Source organism: Hetaerina americana, unplaced genomic scaffold, assembly GCF_022747635.1.
Source record: "Hetaerina americana unplaced genomic scaffold, ioHetAmer1.1.p SCAF_3, whole genome shotgun sequence".
In the NCBI taxonomy this organism is placed as follows: Eukaryota; Metazoa; Arthropoda; class Insecta; order Odonata; family Calopterygidae; genus Hetaerina; species Hetaerina americana.
This window is the reverse complement of record NW_027286874.1, coordinates 40,002,143-40,028,058: the sequence shown is the minus strand read 5'-3', so window position 1 is coordinate 40,028,058 and position 25,916 is coordinate 40,002,143. Positions and strand designations below refer to the sequence as shown.

Below are 25,916 nucleotides of genomic sequence, written 5' to 3'. Positions count from 1 at the left end.
TTTGAAGTGCTTCAAACCATACTTAATGTTCAATTTTTTTTTAATATTTGCAATTACTACACAAATTTTAATTAGTATTATATTTTTAATGGCTGCATATAATTACTTATAGATGTCTAGGTACCTCTTTCATAGGGTGTAAAATAGAGGTGCCTAAGTATATTCCTCTAATTTTTGAGAAGTTACCAGCAGAAAACAAAGTTAATTTTTATGGTTTCACCAATAGAAATATGGAATATGTTAACCTAAATAAAACATTGCCGGCTTAACTTTAAAAATTACATAAATAGAGAAAAATAAAGTTGAGAGAGAAGAGATGCAATTACTAATATTATTCATACAAAGCATTAATAGGGATGAAACAAATAAAGCTTAAGTTTCCAAAAACATAAAGCAGTGGGTGCATAACCAAGGTTGCATTGTATGTATGTTTTAGTTCTCAAGGGATGAAACGTGTATTATATATCCAGGAGTGAAAGGAATTAACTTTATATCCCTCTTTAAAAACCATCTTTGGCGAAGCACACATTTTAAAACCTAGGCTTGCAAATTTAAGTTACCTGAAAAGCAATTGAACACCCATGGTTGAAGAAAGAGTCTGTTCGATAAGCCAAAAAAGGACCAAACTATCAAAATCAATAATGGAACATCCAAGTTATGAGCAAAGAGAAAATGAATACAAATGTGAAAATTTTCCCTTACTAAGGGATAAATAAATTGTTAAAGTCAAGGTCTCTTGGTGCACTTCAAAATCACAGTATAAGAAGCAAAGCAAAATAAAATTACCGATCCAAAATATTTCAAGCTTTCAAAAATGCATAAAAAACAATAATTAAAATTTAACCTACCTTTTTTTGTAGATCAACATTTTTGATTCTTCCAGCCTCTTTTTTCTGCTCTTCAATTCTATTGTGTGCCATGTTTAGATAAGCCTGAAATAGATGGTCAAATTATGATTATTACTCAAATTCAATTATTAGACACAAAATTACAACATTAAAATTTATATTTCAAATTTAAAAGCTTGATGTTTGAAATTTCATAAAGGATGCCCTTGCAAGCCAACCACACCATCAAAAGAAGTTTATGTTCGAAGGCAAAAGTTAATAATGATTTGAAACTTTCAATAAAGCCAAGATGAGACAGAGACTAAGGCACGTTTTGAACTTCATGAACACTTCAATGCCGTTATGACCAATGTTAACTTTTGATTATTAATAATGTATTGAAATGTACCATGCAGATTTGAATCTCATTAAATTTGAAGACAAATATTTACTAAAAGCAAGGAACAATAAAATTCCTGAGAAGTCCAAGCCATTTTCAGAGAGCATTAAAATTTTAGAAATCACTTAGCACTTGGTACTTACTGATTGGCAATTGGTTACCATGCTTTAAGTTCTCTTCCTACCTCTACTCTTCAATTAATATACATTGGTTACATATATAAGCCCAACCTTTCATGTATGCACCTACATAATAGCTTTCCAATACTGGTTCCATTGACTTAAATGTTTTTCAATAATGTAACCCCCAAGAATAGAGAGGAATTATATCTGTAATGTATTTATTGAAAAACAATATATTACCTGTAAATATATGGGCATCAATATGAATCTCAGTAACACCATGGAAATAACAGCAGCCAAACGCAAAGAATCAAAAGTCCCCTCTGTCATCCTGAAAAGCAAATACAATATTGTGCGCTGTTGCATTAAAATGGCACCAAGTTCACATCTGGGACTAAGTACTTGTTTCTTGAATTGTTGAATACAGACATAAAAGCTAGATTTAATTGAACTTTTGGTGAAGGAAATACAAATTCATTTTAACAATAAGCATTCCAAAATTGTTGCTCAAAAAAGAAACTTCTTTAGCATATCAATTCCTTTGAAAATATGGTTAAAAACTTATAAAAGACAGTAAAATTGCTAAAACAACCAAGTGATAAAAATGTGTCAGTTGTTAATTGTTATACTATGGAAGTAAAATAGTTTCATCATGGAAACATCCATGACATTTTCAGAATGCTAACGGTTATTCAACAGATATGGTCAAAACGTTTTTACAACAACAACTACATCTTTTTAATTACTTTATAATAACTTTAGGCAAATAAAAAATGTTTAATCAACTTATTATAATAAATTAGATTTTAATCAAGGGATAAGCAGTTTATTAGGAGCTTGACTCCATCGCTCAATATTAAATTGAGAATGTGAGTGAATTATGGTTCAATACCAATGGATAACAATAATAGTTCCCACTTACATTGGTGCATTCATTCCAGAAAAAGTAAAGTTTGATAAGTAGTCTCGACTAACTGGTTTAACCCACAGAATAGCAACTAGAAGTGGTGATGCAAAGCTGAGATTCAATAACACCTTCAAGAATCTTCTTTCACCACAATACCTGAAGAAAACAAAAAAAATTCAAAATAATCTGCACTGAAATATTAAACCAATTCCATGAAAATATTATGTACAGTACTTATTATTACTGGGATGTCATTTTTAAGATATCACAATGAAATTAGTTATTTAATTTGGCCAATCGGTAATCAGCATGAATGAAGTTACATATATTCATTAGATATTTTTTCAATCCTTCCTTACCTTGTACAATCCCAATGCATTCTGGCCATCCGAAGACCAGGGAAAGTGAAGAGGGCTCCAACTAAACCACACCATAAGGCAATGCAAAACTTCAACACAATTTTAGAAGCAGGACCCCTGCAACATGAAAATTATAAGTGCAAAAATATACATACGTATACACATACACACAAATATATATTAAATTTTAGTACACATAAACATACAAATAGATTTATGTAAACACACATCAACAGAAAAGGGTTCAACATTTGTGGGACTGACTTTTAACAATAAAAGGATTCCACAATATTTACACAAATACATCCAACCATACACAACTAAAATGCAAATGTAACAAACCAATCATACTTGCATTTCCTAGACCAATTCTGATGCCTATAATTTGATGACATAGAACTATTCTTATTTAGGTTAATATTTGAGGCAAAAATGATTTTTGTTGGCATATTAACTTATTATGAACTGGATTTCTAAATAGATAATGTATGATGGAGGTCAAAAGACATCAGCCTGGTCAAACAGACTTTTGACATGAGAATACTCTAAATTTTGGCCTTCATTAGACTAAATCTTTACATATAATTACTATAATAATATGGTCTGAGTAGTTCAATTGGTAGAGTGCTGGGTTATTACCTAGCTGGCCTAGGTTCAGTTTTTAGTGATTCCTCTGGGCATCCTCAGCTTTAAGCTGTGTAATTTTTCAGGTACCAGATATTCCTGGAAAATCAGAGGAGGTAGAGGGAACTTGTCCCATTCCCTGATTTGTGAATTTCACATGCCGTTGGGCTTAGTACAAGGTGAGCTCCATCCCAACCTTCAAGTTGATTACTGTGATTACTATAATAATACCATTTATTTGCAGATGTTGAAAGTTTATACCTCCATTCACAATGTTAATAGGCTTATTCAAAGACCTCAGTGAAATCTCATGCTATTCATTCTTTTTTGTTCATTGATCATGCCATTTCAACATGCCAGGATTTTCGAAATGGTAGGAAGTATGTACAGGCAGTATTCAGCACAGTAGTAAACATTCTAACTTTTGACCATTGAAATTTCTTAGCAAACCTTCTTAAACATATTTAGCAGAGTTTGATTTGAACAGAAATCACATAATACCTACTCTGAAAACAAGTAACTAACTCCACATGGTCCTCACCTATTCCTGAAGTCTAATAATTCCACTTTAATTTATTTAAAAAATTTAGATCCACAGAACTCACATTAGAAGTGACTTTAATTCTAAGTAAGAATAATATAGTACCTATGAGAGAGAAGATTCTGCGGCCCAACCAGAGATAAAGCCGCAGCAGATGACCGGTTGAGTGTTGCATAGGCAGTATCTAAGCCTAGCTCTAAAGTATTCTCATCAGCAACAAGAACAGCCATTGAAAGGACTAAATGAGCTAATGCTGAAACAACAACTGTAGCACGCTCACCAGCAGACTCTTCACCACCACGGAAATACTGTGCAGATAAAGCTCCCAGGACTTTTCTAGTCACTTGTTAAGGAGTATTGACAGGGGATACTTCAATCTGTTAGACAGACAATGACCTTCATTATAAAGATGAAACAAAACATGATTAACAATTTTTTAAGGCTGCACATAAAACTCAACTATTTTCTTCCTTCAACAGATGATTGAATTAGAAAACAAATATTAGAATTAGAAATAACTATTGCTTTTTCACATGATGAATGAGTGAGGGATTGATTTCTTCTAGATAATAATTTTCTAAATAATTAAATTCTAAATTTCTTGATCAAATATTGGTTGCCAGAAGTGTTCAAACAGCTTTCCATTCTCTTTCTGGTTTAATTTTTACTTGATAAAAAAATTATGTTGAAAAGAAATCCAAAAATCCCCACATTTACTCCCTGAGTGCACACTGGAAAAACAACAGTAGAAATTTATGGAACCTAGGTATTGCCATGGAGCACTACATTGTGTACAAAAATGGCCCTTGGAAATAAATACAACATCATTATAAGTAAAAATGAAAATTATTAAATATTTACACTTCACTGTCTCCTAAACGACCTGTTGAGTCTTGGCCAAAAAATGACATAATCACTATCAAAATTAAAATACTTACAGGATTGAAGCAAATAAGCCACCCCTTTAGGGCCATGGCTTTCAGAACCAACTAATGGCTACAGCTCTGGAATTTTCAAACTGATTTTGATTGGACAACTTCAAACGTTAAATTATTCTTTATCTTAAGGTTTAAGGTGAAAATTTCCAAAGTCATCATATAAAGCAACAACAATCCTAACCACTTCTGAAGGATCACCCTCTTGATAATCAAAACTCAGATTAAATATATAGAAGTGATATGAACTGATCCGTGCTTAGAAACTATTATCAAAATAAAATTCAAAATATTTATTTTTCAGTTGAGGATTTCTATACTTTTCAACAAGTCCACAACAAATTTGGCAAACATAATCTCTGACACCAGGAAAAAATAAAGTGGGATCCTCAGCTCGACCACCCTTAAATTCTACCCTCTTGAGGGTACTGGAAACCCATACTTCACATATACTTAGTTCCATGTCATAATAACTAGGAGTACATGTACTTCGATACCATAATGAACAGGGCATTACAAAGCCTGAATCCAAATATTGTCACCAAGCTTTTTAATAAGTGTTTAAGAAGAAGAATTATTATATTTATACACACGAAAGAAGAGAGCAAGAGATGAAAATTTTTTATACATATTAAAAATAATAAGATATTAAATGTCCTTTGAAGTTTTCAGAACTTTATAACTTAATGTTTTCTCTCTTGTACACAATGTGATAATAACTACGACCTTAAATGACCTTATGAAAGGAAAATAACTATTCATTATAATTATAGAAACTACATAGTACACATCAAGGTAGGTAATGGAAGTGAATGCTGGCAAAAAATATTTTTTTATTGTGCTAACCAAGGAGTTAGCATTTAATATTGGCCGGGATTTGAATGCTGTAATGACTGAATGGAGGTGAGATACATGTCCCAAATATTCCTCGATGAAAAGGCAGCAAGCTGGTATAATATGGAAATAAAAAAACTGCCCTAATCCCAACAAAAATACATTGGCCGAAAAATAGCAAATAGGTAGAAAAATAGAGGACTTCCAAACTTTAAAATTATGAATCAGTTATTTATAATAAACATGTCTTTCCGTTTACAAAAATTTGAGACCTCAATTTCAGGATTGCCCTAGTAATAAAGTCTACATACTAACTCTCATGTTACAGTATTTTCAATCATCCCAAGCTTAATTCTATGGTTGGCTAAAATATAAGCTAGTGAAAATCCTTCACGTACATTTAAAACATTCACCATGTTAACATGACCAAAAATTAACCTCTCCAACAACGATTATGAAAGGATACATTGAACATCCTAAAACCAAGAGTGACCACAGCATACTCAAATTGACTTCATCTTTCACAGGTAGCAATGCATAATATACCTGAAAAAAGTAGAAAATTAAATAGAATTACGTTCAATGTCATTAATCAATAGAAACAAGGAATTGCAACAGCTTAATTTAAGTTAAAGCTATAGTAAAATAGCCTTTAACAGCCAAAATAATTCTATTAGAATGAATTTAATGATAAACTTTCAAGTGTGTTTTCAGTTATTGTGTGGCCACACTTCCAAAACTGGATTGAGTTAAAACAACCTGAAACTCCATTCCCCACACTACAGTCAACCGTCCTTTGATAGGAAAGTTTAAACTTAGGTATTTTTGAGGCATAATCGATGAGAAATATAGGGAGTGAGATTATTTAAATGGTATTATATTCAATGATACGTTCAAACACGGTTTATTTTATTTCTCGCCTAAATTTGTGACATACTTCAAATGCTAATAAGTTGACAGTAAGAAAATAGTAATTTTCTGTAGCAGAGTTTTTTAATCAAAATAGCAGTTAATATGAACTTAACATTCATGATAAGACAGCAAATAATGAATAAATAATGAAATTTTTAAAAATTATATCACATTTTTCAAAAAGTTTATAGCCTACATTCAATCAAAACATTTCAAGGCAGTTACTAGTTATAAATTTCACCAATATTTGCTTAAAAGATAATTATGAATGATAAGATTTATGATAATTGCAATGTTACCAAAAAGGAGATAAATGCTCATGATTATGTCATACATTAAATAGCTTCCACTGGTGAAAGATAAATATTTGCATCTTTTAATATAATAATGATGTCCAAGTCACTTTTAAGTTACACATAAATGAAGGGAGTTAAAGTAATTTGGCTTAATAAATGACGAGTAACACACAAAATGACTACATTGGGCAGAAAAAAATATGCCCACTTGCTTTTGAGTTAAAAATTTGTTTCTTTAGCTATGTCATACTCATTTTTATTCCACTACACAATCAGCCAACAACCAATTTCTTGATTTGACATGCCTGTCAAAATTAAGAGGTCATGAAAATTATATGACCAGATGAAAATATTGGTTTTCTTACCCATCCCTCACCCACCCATCTTAAAAAGGATACACATATAAAAAAAAGTCACAACAGCTTATGTTTAAAAAATATTGATATCCAATTAAACGTTTGACTTTTCCATTGTACTAATAGTAAAATTAGTGGCTTTAACTACTCTTGAGCTAATTCCAAAGAAACTGCGGGAGATGCCGCAACAGTAACTTTTAACGGAGTCATCCGCTAATGTGCATTTCAATGCAACAATTTCAGAGTGTAAAAATCATTCGCCTTGACTGGGATTCGAACCCAGATCCCTCAATATCCGGTCTCCGAAACTCTGAAATTGTTGCATTGAAATGCACATTAGCGGATGACTCCGTTAAAAGTTACTGTTGCGGCATCTCCTGCAGTTTCTTTGGAATTTGTCAAAGTGAAAACACCATAAGTGTTTAAAGTTGGCTTTAACCTCGTGGACTGTGGCGCCTCGCGCACGACTACGAATGCCTGTGACATTGTATGTACAGTATTTCGTCACATCTTGTTCCTTTAAAAGCCCCAAAATTTCAGAGTTTAAGAGGACGCCTCGGTAGCTTAAGTGGCTAAAGCACTCGACCGGATATTGAGGGATCTGGGTTCAAATCCCAGTCAAGGCGAATGATTTTTACACTCTGAAATTGTTGCATTACTCTTGAGCTCTTCAACTAAATGTAGAACCCATCGAATAATATTGATATGCCAATAAGTTAATTCCCAAAACTATAGGTACCTAAGTAGGTCATTTCAGGCAAAAGTGCAAATGTAATTTTATGTAAATAGAAAATGAAATTGGTTTATTTTTTTACAAAAAATAATTACTCATGTTCTCAAGGACAGCTTTTCATTATGATCTTATTTTAACTAGGCATTGCATATTTATGGCACATGTAAACATTTGTAAAATTACCAATTATATTTATTTTCCTGTTCTCATATAATGCCATACCTCTTTGCAAATTTTGGCCATATTATCAACTGCATTGGAGCAATATTGTTCATTCAAATTTCATGGATATGTAGATATTCATTTCATTTGTTTCAATTCATTCATTTCCACATCTACAGGGAGGCCAGAAATTAAATGGTTTTTGATTCCAGGTATTCAAGGATTAAAACTCTTATTTCAAGGTATAGAGATGCCATTAAACTTGTTTCAAGGCGTAATTGAATGAGCACTGCAAAATTAACGAGTACAATACTTTTCTACCATAGCACAGAAATTCTGGGTAGATGAAAATTAATAAAAATAGTTTTAAAAATATAATCACTCACCAAAATAAAAATACCTTTACAGTATGGAGATAATCTCACTTGAGTTTCAGAGTCCTTGATTGGAATTTTTAACTTTTTAAAGCATTTAGATGAATTTTAATCCAATTGAAATTACAGTTACTTTTTTATTGATAGAACTCAGGTAACAAAAAGAGGTAAATGACTGCTTATGCATGCTCAAAATGGCTTTGAATAGCATAAAACAAAAACCACCAGAAATCTATATTAAATCAGATAAAATACAAAAGTAATATTTCCTTCAACTATCCACTGACTGTTTGCCAGTAAAATGACAAATTCTCCAAAATTCCAGATTTTACTGCTCAATTCCACGAGTTTTTTCTATTACAGTTTTTAAAGAATTCAAAGACTGTCCGCCACCCTTATCTACCATATTCCTACATAGAGCAGATAATTCTTATAACTATTTTTGCAATCTATTTTTGTAGACAAAGAAAATGCTCAAGTTAAAAATGAGGTACAGACTAAATAAGCAGCACATATTTACCTCTGTTAATATGTACACAATGATTGAATATAATGAAAAATCAACTATCCATTGATATTCTGGATAAAACTTCAAGTGCACCACATCCAGGCTTGTCACACTGGCAGTTTCTAGCTGAAAATACAGAATAAATATTTACTTCATTCAGTTTCAATTAAATTTATCATTAAATAACAATCACATGAGCACAAATAGTGGATACAAGTAGATAAGATCAAAAAGGATTCTTATTAGCAAGAACAAGGGTTGCTGGTTTGTATCTCTCTCCTGCATATGGGTAATATGTATGTCAATCATGGCATTACTATAATAATGACCAATGTTAGCAAGCAAGTTATCTTGAGTTTATGGTTTCAAAATGAAAATCATTGAAGAGTACTGCACCCTGACATAAGCTAGCATACTTTCCTTGATCAAAAAATATCATACTTAATCAACAAAACTTAGTTATTATTTCATTCACAAATGCATGATATAAAAATTAACTGGTTCATTTACTATAATCTAGACGAACTTCTACACCAAAGATAATGGTGAATTCTCTGTAAAATTAGTCACCTGGCCATGAGCAATAGAAGTGACTGAATCAGAGAAATTCAATAAACCTTAGCAGTTCTGGATTATTCACAACCACTGCAAAGAGCGAAGAAATAAGATATAACTACAGAGATTAATAATTTTCACAGTAGGCATGTGAATGGATAGGCCATGCATCAGCCAGCTGAATGACTTGTTTGACTTTTTGTGAGTCCTGAGAAAAGTTAAAACGAAATGATTTTTCTGGGAACTCTTAGGTGAATATTTAAACATCCTGTAATCACGGAGGCCAGATTTTCACTCCTCATAGGGGTTTAAATAAAATTAACTCTTTCCTTATTTTTCAAACCAACATTAAGCTTGATAAAACCAAACGATTAAAAAATTTTATGATACAATTTTGCAGCACCTTCCCTATACGCCAATAAAATTTACCGATTAAATGTTGCGGCATCTCCCGCAGTTTTCCCTTTGGAATAAATCAATTTTCATAACATGTGATTGTATAAAAAGAGTTATGCTCATATGCTACAACTTGGTAAATTCAGGGAAATTAGGATTCAGGTTGGTGTGGTGGTCAGTATACTGGCTTTCCAACAATATGGCCCAGGTTCAAATACTGGTGGTGGCAGAATTTTTTAGTGGTATCCCAATTGCTGCCTGGGTGCTATGTGGAGAGCTCTTCAATTGGAGCACGCTATTCATCAAATGGGATGTTTAACTGTGGACCCCTTGACATCTTAAGAGAAGGCTAATGCTGACACAGAGTTTTTCTTTTCCCTACCTTGTTCTCTGAACAGCCTACCTCTACCACATTACCCACACATTCCTCATGGCGCAAATGGCCTTAGTTGTTGGTTACCTCCTTGAATAACTACTACTCAGGGAATTTTAAAATCTTGAGAAAGGCTCAAAACATCTGTTTAAGATATGTTTGAGATTTCTAAAGACGAGGTATTCTATTAAACTAAAAGGTCACCAATGGCACCAATACCCAATCACAGTGAAAAGTCATGCATTACATTTTGAACAAATTTAACCCATAAGAAATTACATGACATGATTGGAAACATTTTTAGGACCATTAGTTGCAATTAGGCATGCATTAAGTTGCAAAGATTATTACACTTGTTATTTACATTCATCTTCAATGGCCAACACCAAATATTGTGAATAAAAATAAACTATTTCAAAGTAAAGCTACAATCTGGAAATAATTACCATATTAATCTAAACACAATCTCTCCCTTTACATATTTCTTTTCCAAATTTCTGTATACTACTTTTCTCAATATGATGATTTACTTACATTAAAAATTATCTTTTTCAAATATTTTTAACAAAATAGGGGATGATTACTTCAAGGGAATTGGGACTAAAATGAATATCATCAGAGTATTAGAGGGAATTATACTAGAATTATACACTTAAAAGTCTATAAATATAGGCTTCAAGGATAAAAATAAGGGTTAGTTGATGTACTTCAGGATTTCAATAAGGTCAGCAATCATAACAGAAGCAAGCCAATATCTTTTGACAGTTAAATCAGAGCACATTGCACAGTGTGAACTTGGATAAGAAGAATCAAGATTATAATAATTAATCTTATGCAAATCAAGAGTGCCTCAATTGATTTCAGAACCATGTATCCTGCACATTCACAGTCAAAATCCCATAGAAGAAGGCTTCATCAAGCATCAAGTTTGAACTATTGATTTAAGCAATTTTCTTCAAATACTGTACTTAAGGGTGAAGAAAATAACACCAACCCAATGAACATTTACAATTTGGCAAACGGTAGCTGAAAATAAGACCTAGGACTTCTGACCAAAATAATACTGAAGCATTATAAATCTCTGTAAGAAAAAATAATGTATCACAGAACTATGTATTGCTTTAATATTATTATACAAATGTCTCTTGTGGGAAACAATTATTACCTATTGCCAATATTCACTTTTTTTATAACACTTCTATGGGAGTGTTATGGATAAGAAATATTTAAACTGCTATGCATAGTGTGAATTTTGTCAAATACTTAGAAAAATGTTTAGTTTGTGGGGTGCACAAGGCCTTATTTACACAAGGATTTATGCCTTCAGTTGTCTCTCTTTTCTGTACTTGTATTGATCTTATTATTTACTGCCCTCTATTCTTTTGCCTTTTCCACCCATGGCACACATATGAGAGTTTTCTGCCCGCAATATGTTGACTGTTGCTTACTTCTGTGATTTTGATTCTTAATATTCATTTATGAATCACATTTTTCCAAAGAGTTGGCATTGAATCTGACTAGGGAAGGGAGGATCTTGAAAAAGCTAGAATTTCTTTACCTAGAAATAATGATTGATAATTGCAAAATGTTTAATTGTGGTGAGAGAAACACAGACCGTACGAAAGCATTGAGGTCAGTGGCTCCACCATAAAAATGATTGACAAGGATGAAAGTGTTAGAAAATTTGCCCAAAAATGAACTGATATCAGTGCTACAAGAATTGTAAGCCCTGATAGAGTGGGAGTGTATGCGACTAGCAAGGATCACTGCTGCTTAGTACATCAAAGCTAGAGAGTGCGTGATTATTTTGCCTTTATTATTATACGTGTGACTGACGGGCCACTGGCGCAGAGGGAACCTCTCCTAAGCCCTGATTGAAGGTGAGTGCCTGTGACTAGCAAGGATCAATGCTATATAGTACATCCGAGCTATAGAGCGCGTGATCATTTTTCGTTTATTATATTTCTTAATTTTATTTCAATACGTATGATTGGTGGGCCCCTGACGCAGAGGGAAACCTCTCGTAAGCCCTGATAGAGTGGGAGTGTATGCGACTAGCAAGGATCACTGCTGCTTAGTACATCAAAGCTAGAGAGTGCGTGATTATTTTGCCTTTATTATTATACGTGTGACTGACGGGCCACTGGCGCAGAGGGAACCTCTCCTAAGCCCTGATTGAAGGTGAGTGCCTGTGACTAGCAAGGATCAATGCTATATAGTACATCCGAGCTATAGAGCGCGTGATCATTTTTCGTTTATTATATTTCTTAATTTTATTTCAATATGTGTGATTGGTGGGCCCCTGACGCAGAGGGAAACCTCTCGTAAGCCCTGATAGGGTGAGAGTGTATGCGACTAGCAAGGATCACTGCTGCATAGTACATCCAAGCTAGAGAATGCGTGATTAATTTTCACTTTTTTAGTATTCAAAAAATTAATTTTTTTTTTCCCTCCATTTCATTGTTCTAACCGTTTGCGGTATTTAAATATTTCAATTATTTTCAGTTTTTTACTATTGTTAGTCTTATTTTCAGTTAATTATTTAATTTTATAATTTTTATCGATTTACTGTTTCTATTTTCTCCAATATCCCCCACCCATCCTTTGCCCATTTATAAGAGTACGGCTGGGGTGAACTCTTCCCATTATATTTATACGGCCGTAGTTACCGTTCGCTTTGTATATTTTCATGGCTTCCAAGTCCACCGAACGGAATCGCTATCATCGTCTCAAAACCAACATCAACTTAATTCCCCTAGACATAGCCTTCCTTAAAACATGCCAAAAACACAATATCCTGCCTAAATTTATCGCTTCGGCAAAAATTGCCAAAAACAAATTCACACGATACGACGCCAAATTCAAATCACAGATACTCAAATCCGAAATTCAATATCTCTACTCAAAAAGGGCTAAATTAGAACTAGAATGCTACCATCTACACTTGAAGCTAACAAAAGCCCTTAACAACCCGGAATTTTCAGACTGGCTGGAATTCGAAAGAAAAGTACATGTTGTAATTAAACACAAATACCGAAACAAATCCTTCTGTCTTTCTAGAAAAATCCAAGCCATTTTGCCAAAAAACGACTACACTCCTTCTACCAATGACAACTCCTTTCCGTTTGTTATTAACATGTCCTCCTCCAATTTCTCCAACGATGAATTATCCCTATTGAACCGCGGACTCAATTTTAACATCTGTCCAAACAGCTTACCCACAAAAGATCTTATTTCCCAGGTAGAATATTCGATTAAATTCCTAGACATCGATTCGAGAACCCAAGTCCGCAAGAACTGCGAAAGTGTCATCAAGTCAAACCTTAATAAAATCCATCCCAACAGAAAGAAAGATTCCCACTACATCACACTCATACGCTCCCTCCGAAACCACGACTGCTTCTACCTAAAGGCGGACAAAGGTAATAGCTGTGTCATTTTAGACAAGGACACCTACTTTCAAAAAATGAACACTCTCATTGACAATGGACCATACACCAATGTCCCTAGGAATCCGCTCCCCAAAATGATCCAAGACACAAAATCCGCAATCGCTAATTGCAAACTCCTTATTGACAAAACACTCAAATTTAAACTGTTCATATCAAATCCTATCCTGCCACGCCTCTACGGCCTTCCCAAGGTACACAAAAAAGATTGCCCCATGCGTCCCATCGTTTCCGCGATCAACTCTCCCACATACGATATATCACAATGGCTCACTCAACAGTTAACCAATATCGGTTTCCAAAGTGCGTCAAATGTTAAAAACAGCCTCGATTTTATTAAAACTATTAAAGACATCACACTAAAAAACACCGAAATCTTAGTTTCCTTTGACGTCGAGTCCTTATTTCCTAGTGTTCCCATTGCAGACACAATACACTTCTTGGAAGAGTGGCTCCATTCTAAACAGATCCCCCAAGAAATTATTAGAGAGTATGTGCTCTTGACAAATCTGATTATGAACCAAAACTACTTTTCTTTCAACCAAAAGGTATTCAGGCAAAACTTCGGCACCACAATGGGCAATTCCCTTTCCCCTTTTCTCGCGAACCTTTTCATGACCAGATTTGAAGACAACTGCAAAGCCACTTTCGAATATTTCCCTACCACTTGGGTAAGATACGTCGATGATATTTTTGCAATTTATGATACTAACCAAGCTCCTCTAGAAAATTTCTTGGAAAAACTCAATAGCCAATACCCTACCATTACCTTCACATATGAAATAGAAACCAATCAATCCCTCCCGTTTTTGGATATTAGAGTAAACCGGACCCAAACAAACAAACTTTCGTTTGATATTTACAGAAAACCCACTCACACCAACAACTACATACATCAGTCGTCTTTTGAACACAATACACACAAACACGCGGCGTTTCATTCCCTGATACATAGACTCGTTAACGTCCCCTTGAGCAAGGAAAAATTCCAATCAGAATTGGAATGCATAAAACGAACCGCCGTATAAATGGTTACAATCCAAACATTATCGACAGGATCCTCAAAAAACAAAAACACAAAAAACTTATCCAAGACAGCACCACATTATTACCCGCTGAAGAAAAGAAATACCTAAAATTACCTTTCCACCCTACACTAACTAAAGGACTAGCTCCCATTTTCAAAAAACATGGTAGAAAACCTATTTTCGTCACCAACAACAAACTCAAAACACTTTTAGGAAACCCAAAAGATGCCATTGGTCCACTTCAAAAATCAGGCATATACGAGATAAACTGTCCCGAATGTGACCAATCCTACATTGGACAAACACGTAGAAATATCCTCACACGATTTAAAGAACACATGGCTTGCTACAGACTAGGACATACCGATAGATCGGCGGTTGCGGAACATATGCACCAACACTCACACAAAATTGATTTGAATAATTTAAAACTCATTGGCACAGCACCGAACCACTTATTAGACTATCACGAAAGCATCCACATCCACTGCTCAAGAAAGAAACTCATGAACCATGACCAGGGCCCTATCTCATCATCCTTAATCTCCTTAACAAAACACCAAAACCTTTCAACTCGAAAAATCACCGCTAATGACTAGGCCTCCTTTGTCACCCGCACACGGCTTATCGCCCCCTCCCACCCACCCTTCCCTGGTCACCAAAACAACTCATATCCCTGACATAACCATTCCCCACAACCCCCTCCCCATCCCAACCGACTTTTCATCTCAACTCTCCCCCCCCCCACTCCGCCCCGCCCCCCTTTTTTTTGACTGTTACACTACACACAGCATATATAAGTCACCACACATGAGACGAAATCATTCCTTCTCTGAAGAGGACTGCTTGGCAGTCGAAACACTTGTGTCAGCTTCTGGGCACTCCCTTTACCCTTCCACCAAGTGCGAGTCACAGTACTAACGTCGGAAGAAATTCCACGGTAGACCTGTGAGTGAGTGAGTGAGTTTTGCTAGGGTTAAGGCGTCTTCGCATACCCAAGCAAGTGAGTGATTGGCGGGCCACTGCCGCAGAGGGAAACCTCTCGTAAGCCCTGATAGAGTGTGAGTGCATGCGACTAGCAAGGATCAATGCTGCTGAGTACATCCAAGCTAGAGAGTGCGTGATCATTTTGCCTTTATTATTATACGTGTGACTGACGGGCCACTGGCGCAGAGGGAACCTCTCCTAAGCCCTGATTGAAGGTGAGTGCCTGTGACTAGCAAGGATCAATGCTATATAGTACATCCGAGCTATAGAGCGCGTGATCATTTTTCGTTTATTATATTTCTTAATTTTATTTCAATACGTATGATTGGTGGGCCCCTGACGCAGAGGGAAACCTCTCGTAAGCCCTGATAGAGTGGGAGTGTATGCGACTAGCAAGGATCACTGCTGCTTAGTACATCAAAGCTAGAGAGTGCGTGATTATTTTGCCTTTATTATTATACGTGTGACTGACGGGCCACTGGCGCAGAGGGAACCTCTCCTAAGCCCTGATTGAAGGTGAGTGCCTGTGACTAGCAAGGATCAATGCTATATAGTACATCCGAGCTATAGAGCGCGTGATCATTTTTCGTTTATTATATTTCTTAATTTTATTTCAATATGTGTGATTGGTGGGCCCCTGACGCAGAGGGAAACCTCTCGTAAGCCCTGATAGGGTGAGAGTGTATGCGACTAGCAAGGATCACTGCTGCATAGTACATCCAAGCTAGAGAATGCGTGATTAATTTTCACTTTTTTAGTATTCAAAAAATTAATTTTTTTTTTCCCTCCATTTCATTGTTCTAACCGTTTGCGGTATTTAAATATTTCAATTATTTTCAGTTTTTTACTATTGTTAGTCTTATTTTCAGTTAATTATTTAATTTTATAATTTTTATCGATTTACTGTTTCTATTTTCTCCAATATCCCCCACCCATCCTTTGCCCATTTATAAGAGTACGGCTGGGGTGAACTCTTCCCATTATATTTATACGGCCGTAGTTACCGTTCGCTTTGTATATTTTCATGGCTTCCAAGTCCACCGAACGGAATCGCTATCATCGTCTCAAAACCAACATCAACTTAATTCCCCTAGACATAGCCTTCCTTAAAACATGCCAAAAACACAATATCCTGCCTAAATTTATCGCTTCGGCAAAAATTGCCAAAAACAAATTCACACGATACGACGCCAAATTCAAATCACAGATACTCAAATCCGAAATTCAATATCTCTACTCAAAAAGGGCTAAATTAGAACTAGAATGCTACCATCTACACTTGAAGCTAACAAAAGCCCTTAACAACCCGGAATTTTCAGACTGGCTGGAATTCGAAAGAAAAGTACATGTTGTAATTAAACACAAATACCGAAACAAATCCTTCTGTCTTTCTAGAAAAATCCAAGCCATTTTGCCAAAAAACGACTACACTCCTTCTACCAATGACAACTCCTTTCCGTTTGTTATTAACATGTCCTCCTCCAATTTCTCCAACGATGAATTATCCCTATTGAACCGCGGACTCAATTTTAACATCTGTCCAAACAGCTTACCCACAAAAGATCTTATTTCCCAGGTAGAATATTCGATTAAATTCCTAGACATCGATTCGAGAACCCAAGTCCGCAAGAACTGCGAAAGTGTCATCAAGTCAAACCTTAATAAAATCCATCCCAACAGAAAGAAAGATTCCCACTACATCACACTCATACGCTCCCTCCGAAACCACGACTGCTTCTACCTAAAGGCGGACAAAGGTAATAGCTGTGTCATTTTAGACAAGGACACCTACTTTCAAAAAATGAACACTCTCATTGACAATGGACCATACACCAATGTCCCTAGGAATCCGCTCCCCAAAATGATCCAAGACACAAAATCCGCAATCGCTAATTGCAAACTCCTTATTGACAAAACACTCAAATTTAAACTGTTCATATCAAATCCTATCCTGCCACGCCTCTACGGCCTTCCCAAGGTACACAAAAAAGATTGCCCCATGCGTCCCATCGTTTCCGCGATCAACTCTCCCACATACGATATATCACAATGGCTCACTCAACAGTTAACCAATATCGGTTTCCAAAGTGCGTCAAATGTTAAAAACAGCCTCGATTTTATTAAAACTATTAAAGACATCACACTAAAAAACACCGAAATCTTAGTTTCCTTTGACGTCGAGTCCTTATTTCCTAGTGTTCCCATTGCAGACACAATACACTTCTTGGAAGAGTGGCTCCATTCTAAACAGATCCCCCAAGAAATTATTAGAGAGTATGTGCTCTTGACAAATCTGATTATGAACCAAAACTACTTTTCTTTCAACCAAAAGGTATTCAGGCAAAACTTCGGCACCACAATGGGCAATTCCCTTTCCCCTTTTCTCGCGAACCTTTTCATGACCAGATTTGAAGACAACTGCAAAGCCACTTTCGAATATTTCCCTACCACTTGGGTAAGATACGTCGATGATATTTTTGCAATTTATGATACTAACCAAGCTCCTCTAGAAAATTTCTTGGAAAAACTCAATAGCCAATACCCTACCATTACCTTCACATATGAAATAGAAACCAATCAATCCCTCCCGTTTTTGGATATTAGAGTAAACCGGACCCAAACAAACAAACTTTCGTTTGATATTTACAGAAAACCCACTCACACCAACAACTACATACATCAGTCGTCTTTTGAACACAATACACACAAACACGCGGCGTTTCATTCCCTGATACATAGACTCGTTAACGTCCCCTTGAGCAAGGAAAAATTCCAATCAGAATTGGAATGCATAAAACGAACCGCCGCTATAAATGGTTACAATCCAAACATTATCGACAGGATCCTCAAAAAACAAAAACACAAAAAACTTATCCAAGACAGCACCACATTATTACCCGCTGAAGAAAAGAAATACCTAAAATTACCTTTCCACCCTACACTAACTAAAGGACTAGCTCCCATTTTCAAAAAACATGGTAGAAAACCTATTTTCGTCACCAACAACAAACTCAAAACACTTTTAGGAAACCCAAAAGATGCCATTGGTCCACTTCAAAAATCAGGCATATACGAGATAAACTGTCCCGAATGTGACCAATCCTACATTGGACAAACACGTAGAAATATCCTCACACGATTTAAAGAACACATGGCTTGCTACAGACTAGGACATACCGATAGATCGGCGGTTGCGGAACATATGCACCAACACTCACACAAAATTGATTTGAATAATTTAAAACTCATTGGCACAGCACCGAACCACTTATTAGACTATCACGAAAGCATCCACATCCACTGCTCAAGAAAGAAACTCATGAACCATGACCAGGGCCCTATCTCATCATCCTTAATCTCCTTAACAAAACACCAAAACCTTTCAACTCGAAAAATCACCGCTAATGACTAGGCCTCCTTTGTCACCCGCACACGGCTTATCGCCCCCTCCCACCCACCCTTCCCTGGTCACCAAAACAACTCATATCCCTGACATAACCATTCCCCACAACCCCCTCCCCATCCCAACCGACTTTTCATCTCAACTCTCCCCCCCCCCACTCCGCCCCGCCCCCCTTTTTTTTGACTGTTACACTACACACAGCATATATAAGTCACCACACATGAGACGAAATCATTCCTTCTCTGAAGAGGACTGCTTGGCAGTCGAAACACTTGTGTCAGCTTCTGGGCACTCCCTTTACCCTTCCACCAAGTGCGAGTCACAGTACTAACGTCGGAAGAAATTCCACGGTAGACCTGTGAGTGAGTGAGTGAGTTTTGCTAGGGTTAAGGCGTCTTCGCATACCCAAGCAAGTGAGTGATTGGCGGGCCACTGCCGCAGAGGGAAACCTCTCGTAAGCCCTGATAGAGTGTGAGTGCATGCGACTAGCAAGGATCAATGCTGCTGAGTACATCCAAGCTAGAGAGTGCGTGATCATTTTGCCTTTATTATTATACGTGTGACTGACGGGCCACTGGCGCAGAGGGAACCTCTCCTAAGCCCTGATTGAAGGTGAGTGCCTGTGACTAGCAAGGATCAATGCTATATAGTACATCCGAGCTATAGAGCGCGTGATCATTTTTCGTTTATTATATTTCTTAATTTTATTTCAATACGTATGATTGGTGGGCCCCTGACGCAGAGGGAAACCTCTCGTAAGCCCTGATAGAGTGGGAGTGTATGCGACTAGCAAGGATCACTGCTGCTTAGTACATCAAAGCTAGAGAGTGCGTGATTATTTTGCCTTTATTATTATACGTGTGACTGACGGGCCACTGGCGCAGAGGGAACCTCTCCTAAGCCCTGATTGAAGGTGAGTGCCTGTGACTAGCAAGGATCAATGCTATATAGTACATCCGAGCTATAGAGCGCGTGATCATTTTTCGTTTATTATATTTCTTAATTTTATTTCAATATGTGTGATTGGTGGGCCCCTGACGCAGAGGGAAACCTCTCGTAAGCCCTGATAGGGTGAGAGTGTATGCGACTAGCAAGGATCACTGCTGCATAGTACATCCAAGCTAGAGAATGCGTGATTAATTTTCACTTTTTTAGTATTCAAAAAATTAATTTTTTTTTTCCCTCCATTTCATTGTTCTAACCGTTTGCGGTATTTAAATATTTCAATTATTTTCAGTTTTTTACTATTGTTAGTCTTATTTTCAGTTAATTATTTAATTTTATAATTTTTATCGATTTACTGTTTCTATTTTCTCCAATATCCCCCACCCATCCTTTGCCCATTTATAAGAGTACGGCTGGGGTGAACTCTTCCCATTATATCCTTCCTTTTATCTCAGACTTTAAGAGCACTATCTATCCACATTTCCTCGGATGCTCGGCTGTAAGGCTTACAATGGCTGACCATGCTTTGGTTGTCCTGGTTATTTATAGGTCTCCCCTGGCTTGCTATGTGTCATTTCTCGAAAAACTCGAGAATTTATTGTATAATATAACTAATCATTCGTCCAGACCCTCAATTATACTTACTGGGGACCTCAATTGCAACCTGATGGTTGATGGTAAAGATCAAAGACAACTATTGCAAGTTTTTGACACATATAACATGAAACCACTAGTAAGTTCCCCTACCAGGATAACAGCAAAGAGTAAAACTCTGTTAGACAATGTCTTCACAGATTATCCTGAAAGCAGTACTGAAACCAAAGTATTTGATCCTGCAGTGTCAGATCACTCCGTGATTTTGTCTACTTTTTATTTGTGTAAAAATGCTTCATCATCATCATCCAGGGCCTTTAAATACCAGAGGTACTTCAGTGAGTCGAATGTTAACTATTTTCGGGTGTTGCTTAACCAGCACAACTGGGTGGGGTCATTTCAGTTGGCCAATGTTAATGAAAATTTCGAAGTCTTCTACAGTTACTTCATACATTACCTAAACCTTGCTTTTCCTTACGAGCCAGTTAAAATTAGGAGAGGTAATAAGAAAAGCTGGCTTACGCCCGAAATCCGCAGTATGTCAAAAAAATTGAAAACTATGTACTTACAGATTGAATCTTCTAGTGACAGCACAACATACCAGCTTTACTCCCAGCAAAAAAGAGAGTTCAGGTATTTAATAAAGCAGGCAAAAAAGGAGTATAATGATAGGCGGATTAGGAATGCCTCTAATTTCTCAAAAGTAGCATGGGAAATCATAAAAAGCAACAGCAACTTAAATTCCATGGTTTTGCCTCTCCAGGTAAATGATAACATTGGCAACTTAATCACGGAACCAGGTAAAATATCCAATGCTTTTAATAAAGCTTTTTTGTCTCTACCTAATTCCCCACATCCTGTGCCTTCAGGGCCCATGTCAATCAATAATGCAACTTATACATCAATGTATCTTAAACCCTGTGATGTGAGTGAATTATGCTATTATCTCAATAAGATAGGGAAAAAACACTCTGCTGACATTGATGGTGTGACTGGAAAGTTATTAAAAGACTGTGGAGATCTCATTCTAGCACCACTGCTAATGCAGGTGAACCAGTCCTTGGCTAAGGGCATTTACCCGAATTCCCTTAAAATGGCTAAGGTTTTACCAATTTATAAGAACAAAGGGGACCGAAACGATTTAAAAAACTATAGACCAATATCTATCATTTCACAATTTGGTAAAATTCTCGAGTGTGTTTTCTGCAAAAGACTGGTTGATTATCTTGAAAGCCAAAATGTGCTATCAGACAACCAGTTTGGCTTCCGCAAGGGAAAGTCTACTAATCTTGCTCTTTTTGAAGCTATCAATTATATAATTCAAGAGATTGACTCTAAATGTAAGGTTTTGGGAATTTTCTATGATCTGAGCAAAGCATTTGATACTGTAGACCACAGTAAGTTGATATCAAAATGTGAGCTATTGGGCATCAGGGGAGTAGCACTGAGCTGGCTAAAGTCCTATCTTGCAAATCGGCAACAAAGGGTGGCCTACAAAATTGATGGAGAAATTTACCTCTCCACCCCCCTGGAGGTCAACAGAGGGGTACCACAGGGGTCAGTGCTTGGACCTATACTTTTTCTAATTTTTATTAATGATCTTCCTGGGCAGCTGCAGTTAAATGGTTCTAAAAAATGTGTTATTTATGCTGACGATGTGAGTGCAATGACACCCAGTAAAAATTTATGGGATCTGGCTGTGGCTGGTGATCTTCTGACGAAAACTATGTCTACATGGTGCAAATGTAATAATCTGGTTCTCAATGTTGAAAAAACTCATGCAGTGGTCTTCTCATCTCTGCACAGCACAATTGATAACTCTTTTTCAACATATGGTAGTAATTTAAATTTTGTAAGTAATTTTAAGTTCCTAGGACTTCATGTAGACTGTAACCTCAAATGGAATTTCCACGTTTTGAACTTAATTAAAAAGTTAAATTCTGTGTACTACTTACTCTCCATAATAAGACACACTGTAAGTCAAAATGTGTTGATTATGTTGTACTATGGATCATTTCATTCAAGAATTTCTTATGGAATTGTATTGTGGGGACTGCCCTCTCACCTTCTCAGTGTTCTAAAGATACAGAAAAAGATGGTGAGAATTATGTGCAATGAAAATTATTATGCACACTGTCGACCTCTCTTTAGAAAGTTAAAATTGTTAACTGCTCCCTGTGTATATATCTATCAATCTATAATGCTTGTTAAAAATTATAGTCCAGATTTTGAAACGAACAATAGCATTCACCTGTACAATACAAGACAATGCAACAACCTGCATGTAAAATCAACAAACTTAACCATGGCTGCAAATGGTCCTAAGTCAATGTGTATAAAATTATATAATAACCTACCTATATGTATTAAAAAAGAAGAGCGTGAACCAGTATTCAAGAAAATGGTCCGAGAATACCTCTCTGATAAGTGTTTTTACAGCATCAAAGAATACCTGAGACCTAATTCATAAATGTTCATTCCTTCCTTTTATCCTTGTAACACTTGTTTCTTGTAATACTTTCTATTTTTTGTAAACCATGACATGTCCTATACACTTGCTAGAGCTACTATGCACTGTGTCACTTGGATGAATAAAAATATTATTATTATTATTATTATATTATCCATTTATTCTTCCTTAATTGAATTTCTCACAACAATTTCCCCCTTCCCCACCCATAAAAACCACTTTATATTTGTATTTCCTCACTGCCGGCTTTATAAGGGGTGAGGTAGTCCATTTGGTACAGCATTGGACTACTGACTGGAGGGCCCAGATTCGATTTTTGAAGATACCTCCGGATACCCTCAGCTTCGCTTAAGTTGTGTGATGTTTTCAGGCACCATAACTTCATGGGTAACCATAGATGGCACAGGGAAAGTGACGGCCCACCCACCCCACCCTGTTGCGTGAATCTCACACATGGACTTAGTACTAGGCGAGCCCTACCATTACCTATCGCACTGACCTTTGGGTTGATAACTGTGGCTTATTGCAATTGATAAATGTGAGAACATGGCTGAACCATACCCATCCTCAGGAGTGGTCTGTTATTGGTGCCATAATATTAATTCCATCATGGAGCTTCCTTTTCAAAGCATTGGTGAGACAGCAAAAGGCTTATACTGTGATATAATCGGTTTTATCTTAATATTATGATTTTGGTTCAATATTAAAATTATCGGCTAGTAGCTCTAGTCACCAACAATGACAATGCTAATTAGATTACCCTCAACTTTGATTACACGATGCTTAACCTCAAAAGAATAAAATAATGAGGAGCACTTACTTCTACATGTGAATTGATTATGCAAAAGTCTTTTGATCATAAACTAAATAGGTATAGCAAATGATTCAGTCTAAATTGAAAGATAAATTTACACAATTCTGTATTTCCAGGTGTCTTTTATTTTCAATTGGGAATTATCAATTCTTGGGGGATTTGGCTCATGATATTCCAATATATGAAGGGTCTACTTGAAATATTTTTCCTTCGCCATCCATGGCGACATGTTGGCTCTCAGGCTTCAATGTGCTCCCAAAAAACAACATACCCATCAAATGCTATCTCGTGTAACAATCCGGGTTTTAGGAGAAAATATGATGCACCTCATTAGAAATACCAGTTTCAGTTTTAATCGAATTTCTCATTCATTTTGTTTATTGATATTGTATTCTTGATACTTGGCTAAAAAATAAAAAGCAAGGCAATCCGGCCAACTACCTCCAAAATACTGGTGCACTAATCACAAGATACCTGTATGTCTAAATTCCTGGCCACATGAAAGGTATCAAAACTTCTGCCGTTCTCTTCTTTCGATTTTTTGCCTTTTCCTTTAACTTTAGGAATCCCAGCTAACGCCTTAAGCTCTTCATTGGTAGGGTATAGGTATCGCGTCAACCTAAAATGGTAGAATTAGCGAATTACTACCTCACAATTACGAACTTCAACAAATATTATTGGCAATGAAATGTTAAATTTAAATGGGCACACAATTTAGTTACTTGTCCTTAAAAAATTATTTTATGGCATTTCAATGTAATCGCCACGAATTTATTTTCGGTGAACGCTTCAAATTTAGCTAAATTACTGAATTAAACATGCATGGCTTACCATTGATATAAACATTTAACCTACCCAGTTGAACATAGAAGCCACCGAGCCAAAGAATAATGTGGACCTAACTTCTGAATTATACTTGCCATCACCATTGTGATAACGAGCTGAACACCAAGTAACGCCTGAAAAAGTCAATGCATTCGGCATCAAAATGTTACCTAATATAACGGCAAGACTTATAATAAATAACAAAATCGCTATGGTGCTGATACTATTATTATATCTGAAACAAAATAAAAGGCATTACTGTGTGAAAGAGGAATGTTTTATTTTATCAATACCATTGTACAGAGGCAAGTGAGATCAAAACCGCATGAAAGACCCCTGGAGTCGTCTTCGTGGCGAGAATAACTTCAGATAGAAAATATTTAACTCATTCAATAGCCATGATGGGAATAGGGATCGAACAGCGGTTACCGAAGGCACAAGGTGGTGTGAATGGAAGTCACGTTGCGTTTCGTGTTTCTTCGTTTTCATTTAATGGCGCTAATTTCGCTTGCCTCAAAAATATCCGAAAATCATTTCTCTAAATTTCAGGATTTTTTTGGCAAAACGAGTACTTAGTTGGCATTCACTCTCCTTGAATAATAATAACGTCATGTTCGAATTGAACGAAAAACATGTAAATTTCTATCGAATTTATAGTCGGGAAAAGTTAGAGTCAACAATTGAATTCCTTTGGGAAATTTCTTATGACAAATTTTGATAGTTTATTCTCTTTGAAAAAATATACATATTTTAATGAAATAAATTTTTCCCAGGGGACCATATGATGTTGTAACCTTCGCATCATTTAAAATCCTTTAGAAAGCTATGATTTTCTTGGGAAATCAGAAAACCAACGAAGTAATTTGCACTTTTCCCTCGGAGAAAGCTTAGAGAGTGTTTACACAGGAATGCACTACTTTTATGCAACATTAATATGGAAAAACTAATATTACTCAAAATAATTCTTCTAAACGACTAAAAATGCACATTGCACGTAAATGGATGACCCAATAAAATTACATAATATATATTCATTCTTGTAACCGGTAAATAAATAAAGAGAAAGAGAGAAAGGATAGACGTAGATTGGAGGCCCACCATAACTAGCACTTCCGCATTTTTTTCCTTTCGGTCCATTTCACCATCTCCGTTCTTCTTCACACCCACATTTCAAAAGCCTCCAATGA

General features: G+C 36.0%; 1 protein-coding gene across 1 annotated transcript in view; it reads right to left on the bottom strand.

Moving 5' to 3' along the window:
* Positions 1-25,179, bottom strand: part of emei (transmembrane protein 161-like emei) — a 33,986-nt gene extending 8,807 nt beyond the window's left edge. Inside the window, exons 1-10 of the mRNA XM_071588247.1 lie at positions 25,023-25,179; positions 24,760-24,863; positions 24,379-24,523; positions 8,903-9,016; positions 6,016-6,095; positions 3,886-4,116; positions 2,616-2,732; positions 2,272-2,412; positions 1,590-1,680; positions 849-932 (exon numbers count right to left, since the gene is read on the bottom strand). Coding sequence (XP_071444348.1) covers positions 849-932; positions 1,590-1,680; positions 2,272-2,412; positions 2,616-2,732; positions 3,886-4,116; positions 6,016-6,095; positions 8,903-9,016; positions 24,379-24,523; positions 24,760-24,863; positions 25,023-25,025 — 1,110 coding nt within the window. The 5' untranslated portion in view covers positions 25,026-25,179. The remainder of the gene's footprint in view (positions 1-848; positions 933-1,589; positions 1,681-2,271; positions 2,413-2,615; positions 2,733-3,885; positions 4,117-6,015; positions 6,096-8,902; positions 9,017-24,378; positions 24,524-24,759; positions 24,864-25,022) is intronic.
* Between the last annotated feature and the right edge of the window lie 737 nt (positions 25,180-25,916).